At 49.7% G+C, this 7,311-nt stretch overlaps 1 protein-coding gene across 2 annotated transcripts; it reads left to right on the top strand.

The window, feature by feature from the left end:
- The first annotated feature begins 2,320 nt into the window (after positions 1 to 2,320).
- Positions 2,321 to 6,336, top strand: HDHD3 (haloacid dehalogenase like hydrolase domain containing 3). Of its 2 annotated transcripts, none has more exons than XM_036915600.2 (2): positions 2,321 to 2,366; positions 4,232 to 6,336. In XM_036915600.2, exon 2 carries the CDS (start codon positions 4,395 to 4,397, stop codon positions 5,148 to 5,150), a length of 756 nt encoding a protein of 251 aa, XP_036771495.2. In that variant the 5' UTR covers positions 2,321 to 2,366; positions 4,232 to 4,394; the 3' UTR covers positions 5,151 to 6,336. The 2 variants fall into 2 exon arrangements, with proteins under 2 accessions (XP_036771495.2, XP_036771494.2); XM_036915599.2 differs by lacking the exon at positions 2,321 to 2,366 and adding an exon at positions 2,497 to 2,687.
- Positions 6,337 to 7,311: the final 975 nt, after the last annotated feature.

The following is a 7,311-nucleotide window of genomic DNA, read 5'->3' as shown; positions in this document are numbered from 1 at the left end:
AGAACCTAGAGAACAGTTAAATCAGGGCCACAGGGGACACATTTGCATAGATTAAAATGAAAATGCTCCCTTTGTGCAATGAGTGCCCTGAGTTGAAACAGTGATATGACTGAACAAAACCCTTCACCTCTCAGGAGATTCAAATACCTTATCTGAAAAGAATCATGTTCTCATTTGCCCCTGATAGAAACTTTGGTTCCATTGGCAAAGTTAATTACCTTGGAATTTAACATAAACTAGCCTGGATTTCAGTTGGTGATTATTTTGTCCAATCCCCTAATTTTGAATTTTGGATACTGAGGCCCAGATAGGAAAATAATTTAGTGGAAGGTTCCCACAGGATCAGGTAGCAGAGGCAGGACTGGAACCTCAGAGGCTGGGTCTCAGGTTGAGACAGGGCCCATGGATGTAGTCAGAGTAGGGTGAGAGCCTCTGGAGGGGGCAAGGTGGGATATTTGCAGTCAGAGCAATGTAACTACATGCAAGAACCCCCCCTGCTAAAACTCTTAAACATTGAGCTCTAGAATCATTCTTCAGTGAAATCAGTTAATGTTCCCCTGATAAAGAAGAGTAGCACATGTTTTATTATGCTAATCATTTGTAACCATGTGTAAGATTCACTTAAGCATGCTAAAAGGCCCAGGCCTATGTGCTGTCTTTCCTCCTTCAGATCTGACAAGGTGATTTTGCAAACTGAGCAACTAACTTAGCCTGCAGACCCAGCTGTAGACGGCATAGTAAAAGGCAGGAAGAATTCTATCTTGAAAGTAAGATTGCATTTTAACACCCAGAAGTTCAAGAGGCAAGATGCTTTAGCAAGTAGACAATACCTCAGCCCACGTTGAGGGCTGGGCAGGCAGCCTTTTGATATGCTCCCAGACCAAGGCGCCAGTGTCCCAGAGAGAAATCAAAGCAGGAAATTCCTTACAGTTAAGTTAAATTTTAATATTCAAGCACCACTTAACAAGTCCCCACCCCTAAGTTTTTTCATGTTCTCCTCAGCTGCCTATAAAACCCCCTAGACAAGGCACCACTACGGACTCTCTTGTCCCCTCCTGGCGGGAGCCAGGAGCTCTGTCCTTTCACTTTATCTCTAAATAAAAGCCTGTACCTTGCCCTCCTACCTTGAATGTTTGTGAAGCTCATTCTTTGGCTCCGCAAACAAGAACCCCAGCATCAAGGTGACCCTGAAAAGTAGACAATCTCAGACATTCTCGAGTGCTGTGAAATGCAGATGGATCTCTGGCCTCCCAATCACCGTTTTCACTCTCACTTGTAACACAGAACAAGTATTTCTGGCGAGTCCCTGGAGTCAGGCTCCCTCCCTTGCTGCCTCAAGCTCTGAGGCTCTGCACTTTGTATTTCCCCAGGCCTGAGCCCAGGGAGGGTGAGGTAGTTCTGAATTAAGTGAACAGACCAGTCCTGGAATACAGGAGAAAGTTCTGCTTAAAAAAAAGAGAAACAGAAACATCGGTATAAGGGAGGAAGAATGAAAATTATATGCATATTTGTGTGTTCCTTGAAAATGTCTGCTAGCATAATAACCAAAACTGCCCATGCAGCAACTGCTGGGAAGTGAGGAGAGAACAGAGACGCCCTCCTTCTTCACCCCCAGCTCCCTGCCCTCCACAATTGCTCTTGCTGTATAAGCAGGTTTGGGCCCCAGCATCTATGCACTTTCCTCACCTGGGGTATTCGTCTATTAATCTTTACATGGCTGCGTCTGATCTTTGCTCCTTCCCAACCTTCGCATCCAGAGAGGGCCCCCTGTCTCTGCTGATGAAACGATTCTGTTTTATTGCCTCCATACCACTCATTGCTACTTGAAATCTTGTTTGTTTACATGAGTTTTGTCTGCCCCTCCCATGTCCCATAAAAGCAGGAACCCTCTTGTTTCCCACCATAGCCTCAGTGAAGGGAAGGGTCAGACACAGAGCAGAAATGCTCAATGAGTAGTTAGTGAATGATGTCGGGCTTTTGTTTTTTACTTGTACACTTTGTATTTTTAAACATTTTTTATATAAGCATTATAATAATTATTATTTTAATCAAAGAGCTAGGTTACTGCAGAGGACTCTACCCTCAGCAAAACATCTTGGTTCAGACAAGCTCCCACCTGAAAGCAATTCCCTCCTGGTACTGATTAGAGACTCAAACCAGAGAGGGGCAGCGTCTTGCCCAAGTCCACACAGCACTCAGCAAGCCCCCTCTTCCCAAGTCAGCCTGAGCACCTCCCAGGGGCGTCCAGATCCAGGGGAGGCAAAGGAGCCTGGGAAAAAGGGAAGGGGGAGCGGAGGGAGCTCAGAAAGCTGGGGGAGACAGCGAGGGTGGGTCCGCATAGAGGACGGGAAGGGTGCAAGGTGACGGTGAGACGTGGCGTGGGGGGCAAAAGGGGGCGGGACGGGGAACTGAGAGGGTGGGGTCTCACGGAGGGGCGGAGAGAGTGACAGAAGGCCCTCGGAATGCGGAGGAGCGCGGCGAGGAGAGCGGGAGTAGCAAGGACAGCGAGCGGAGGGGCGGCAGAGGCTAAGGCAGCGAGAGGAAGAGGGCGGCCACGGCGTAGGGGCGGCGCGCGGGCCGCGGAGGGCTGCGGGCGCCGCGCGGGGGGCGGGCCCAGTGACTGCGTCGGCGGCTGAGCTCTGCACCTGTCCTGGGTCGGGTGCGGCTGCGGCTTCCCCGCGCGGCAGGTAGGTCCTGAGCCCGGAAACCGGCGCCCAGCCGTCGGAGCGTGCTGGAGCTGGGAGGGGCACCCGGGAGCCGGGCCGCAGCCACGGCAGGCGTCCGCAGGACCCTCCTGCCCCGCTCCCGCCGCACGGGGCAGCTGTAGAGATTTCGCTGAAGGGCAGGCTACCTGGATTTTGCCGCCGCGGAGCTCCGGAGGTGGGGAGGAAGGCTGAGCGATCCTGCAGTGCAGAGGCCGCCATTCTTGCTCCAGAAATGGAAATCGCTGTAGGTCGGGAACCCTTTGTTCTCGTCTTAGCTGTGCCACAGATTCCGTGTGACTTTGGGCGAGCTCCCCACGCCCTCCCGCCTTCCATCCACCCACCTGCAAAGTGAGAGGGTGTTTGGATAGCGCTCCCTAGTTTCCAGACTGACTTAAATTGATATCCTTGGCCGATTTCCTCTCAGGCTTGTCCCCAGATTCACTGGCCCCATCCCTTCCTCAGCAACAACCTGGCTGCCCTCTGAACTCTGGCCCATCAGGTTTCAACTAGACAGCCTTGGGCTATCTGAAAGTAACTAGGCGAAAAAAAGCTGCATCCAACCTCTGGACAACAGGCTGAGGAATTTGTTTTGTGTGCAATGAGGACCCATTTCGTTGGCTCTCCACTCAGCCAGACACTCACTACCTTCAGTAAAGATGAGGCTGGGGCTCAGAGAGGCTTAGAAACAGGTAGGGCTAGGCTGCTCTGTCCTGCCTTTTACCGTGTGCTATACAGGTTCACCAAATTCAGATTCTTTAAAAATCCAAATAGGTCTAAGCACGAGGGAAGGGCACATGGACTAGAGTCTGGAAGTTTGGGTTCTACTGGTGTGCCACTGATTCTTCTTAGGCAAGTATCTGCCCCTCTCTGGCTCAGTCCTCCCTAAAAAGAGTCAGGGATTTGGTCATATGGTCTGCAAGGACCCTTCTGTCTTTGACATTGCTAACAATACTAATAGTGGACATAATAATTGTTTCCTTACCTACAAGGCCCTGCCTTCCCAACGCACTGGACTTCTTGCCCTGCCTCAGGACCTTTGCACTTGCTGTTTCCAGGGCCAAGAACACTTACCCAACTCCATTTCCTGCACTGCCATTCTTCAGATCCCCACTGAAACTTCTTCACTTTGGTAGGAAGTTCCCTGACAACAAAGACTAGATTGGGTCCCTAGATTTATAGCCTTGTGGTACAAGCTGCCTTCTTTATGCTTAAGTGTTTATGCAGTTCTTTGTGTAATATCTGTATCCCTATTCTTTAGTGCCTATAAACACCTTGAGGGTGAGAATCTGTCCTATTCCCTAGCATCTAGCACATAATAGATACTCACAAATTTGTTGTGGAATGAACAGATGGTCTCATTAGTCCAGTTTTGTGAGGCTGGGTTATTGTGCTCCTCTTTGACATGAAGAGACAGATTCAGTGACACTTCTAGCGCGACACAGTGAGTTGTCAGTGCCAGAATTTTAACCCAGTCTGTCTCTGACTGCAAGGCCTGAATTTCCACCTCACCTGCCATCTCATTCCAGGATCTGCTGTGATGATGTCAGCCAATTGCCAGGAAATCTGACCCATGAGGCCCAGAAAGAAGACCTTTAAGTTGTGGAGGAGTAATCTGTGTAGCCGAGTTTCCCTTTGGCTTCTGGGACCTGAGGCAGACCTGGAGTAGACTTGGCCCCCTCCTGCAGACCCATGATGCACCGGCTACAGATAAGACTGCTGACATGGGATGTGAAGGACACACTGCTCAGGATCCGCCGTCCTGTGGGAGAGGAATATGCCACCAAGGCCCGGGCCCATGGGCTGGAGGTAGAGGCAGCCACCCTGGAACAGGCCTTTGGGCAGGCATTCAGGGCTCAGAGCCACAGTTTCCCCAACTACGGCCTGAGCCATGGTCTCACCTCCTGCCAATGGTGGTTGGATGTGGTCCTGCAGACTTTCCACATAGCAGGTATTCAGGATGCTCAGACTGTGGCCTCCATTGCTGACCAGCTGTACAAGGACTTCAGCAAACCCTGCACCTGGCAGGTGCTGGAGGGGGCTGAATCCACCCTGAAGGGGTGCCGAAAACGAGGTCTTAGGCTGGCAGTGGTCTCCAACTTTGACCAGCGGTTAGAAGACATCCTGGTGGGTCTTGGTCTGCGGGAACACTTCGACTTTGTGCTTACTTCTGAGGCTGCCGGCTGGCCCAAGCCAAACTCCCGCATTTTCCATGAGGCCTTGCAACTTGCTCAGGTGGAACCGGCAGTAGCAGCCCATATTGGGGACAATTACTACTGTGATTATAAGGGAGCACAGGCTGTAGGCATGCACAGCTTCCTGGTGGTTGGCCCAGGACCTTTGGACCCTGTGGTCAAGGATTCTGTACCCAGAGAACACATCCTCCCCTCACTGTCCCATCTCCTGCCTGCCCTTGACCGCCTGGAGGGCTCACCCCCGGGACCTTAGCAAGGGAAGTGGCTGGGCCTAATAAACATTGGAGACAGACGCCTTCCTTTCTGAGATGGGGCTTTTGCCTTCCTCTGCAGCCTGTGTAAGGTATTCTAACTGCAAAGCAGTTCCTGGTCTCTGAAATGGTTCATCACACCTGTGTCCTTTTTCTACCACGTGTCCCCCTCAGTATGAACAAGATTCACTGAGGGCCCAACTAGTTTCAAAAGCAGCCACTTTCGAACTTCATTTTAACAGCAGGGCCCTTTGGTCATGAGAGATCCTATGCAGAACTCCAATATGCAAAACAGGAAAAGCCAGAAACTGCCCAGGTAAAAGTGGAAGTCCTAGAGCCCCTAGGTCAGGCCCTGAAGCCTCTCCAACTCTACCCCTGGGAAGCCTGTCAGAAGAGCTTAGTTTGGAAATCAGGATGCTAAGTTGTGCTGTAGGGACATGTCCTCTAAGACTACAGTCTCCGCAGATTTTTATTTCATTAGCTCGAGAGGATTTAGAAAAATTTTGTATTGATGTATATTTGATACACAATTAGTTTCAGATATATAACTGATTCAACAATTATATACATTACAAAATGCTCACCATTGTCAGAGTGGTTAGCATGTCACCATACAGTTATTACAATATCACTGATTGTATTCCCTAAGCTGTACTCTTCATCCCCATAACTTATAATTGGAAGTTTGTATCTCTTTATACACTTCACCAATTTTGCCCATCCCCTGACTTTCCAACCCTCTGGCAACCACAAGTTTCTTCTCTGTATTTATGAGTTTGTTTTGATGGATCATTTATCTTTTGATTTCACATGTAAATGAAATACGGTATTTGTCTTTCTCTGACTTATTTCGCTTGGTATGATATCCTCTAGGTCCATTGAACGAGACTTTAGACAAAGAACACCTTAATTGTAGTATCAGAAGAAACTTTTTTTATGCCTGCCATGTATAAAGTAGTGTGCTGTCCTTTGTATAACACTCAAAACTACCTAGTGAAGTACATAATGTGACGTCCCTTTATACATGAATCAGATTCAGAGGTTAAGTAGCCTGCCTGAGGTCACAGCTAGTATGTGAGGGAGCCAGGGTTCCAATTTAACCATGTCCGACTCCAAAGCTCATTAGCTTGATCGCTAGGTTGTAAGTGGAAAGGGCTCTATGTCCTGTGAGATACGGTGCAGTGAAGATCCTGGGAGAATAGGGAAGGTGTCCTAAAGGATGTCAGTCTTGAAGGGAACCCCAGTCATAGGGACTAGTGTGAGAGTAGGCAAGCATGGGTAACAGATGGAGGCTCAAGGTGGCCAGAGTGCAGGGAATGTGGGGGAGTCACTGGAGACTGAAGTAGGCTGGGTTTTTTAAATTCCATGTCTCTTCGCCTTTCGTGTCCTCACACACCTACTTTACCAGACACCTCTGTGCTCAGTGCCAGGCATAGGAGATGCCATAGGTTTCACCAACCAAGAACTCTGTGGAGTGACCCTGAACTGGGAGTGGCAGCAGGCCTATGAACTGTGGACCGAAGGCTGCTGTTAGGAGTTAGATGGGCCATTTGGGAGCATGGCATAGGAGCCTTGAGGTGCCATGCAGAAGAGCTGGGCTTTGATGGAGGTTTTGGGGCACAGACTGCACCCAGGCAAAGGCAGGGAAGTTCTCTCTTGGTCAAACCTCTTCTGGGTCCTTCCTTAGGCTTGGTTCCAAGGCCAGGTGACTCGACATTAATTCTTGAGTGTCAGACAGTGGGGATGTGGGTCAAGCTGTGGTCTCTGAACTGCAAAGGCCTCAAAAGTCATCTCAACCAAAGAGGTAGCTAATAGGTCTTTGGATTGGATTCAATGCCCCCAACGTTTCAAATAAATTACTGAACAAACTTAGGAGTGGGGAGGGCTCCAGTCCCCATCATTGAGGCCAGGAGTCTGAAGTTGTAGATAAGATCGCCTTTGAACTGTGTTGTCAGATGAAACAAATGTGAGGACTGCTGTTCTAATGTGACCCTCAGAGAACAGGGAGGAACTGGTCCCAGCACCGGAGCGCACAGGACCATCGTCAGGCTCTTTCAGCTCTGTTTGCTGAGCTGCCACCCGCTTATAGATGGAAACATGGGTGACAGTGAGGAAGACACTGACTTCCAGCAAATGTACCTCCAGGATCTGAGCTGGTACTTG

Source organism: Manis pentadactyla, chromosome 3 (genome assembly GCF_030020395.1).
Source record: "Manis pentadactyla isolate mManPen7 chromosome 3, mManPen7.hap1, whole genome shotgun sequence".
NCBI classification, from domain to species: Eukaryota; Metazoa; Chordata; class Mammalia; order Pholidota; family Manidae; genus Manis; species Manis pentadactyla.
This window is presented reverse-complemented; position numbering and strand designations above follow the sequence as displayed.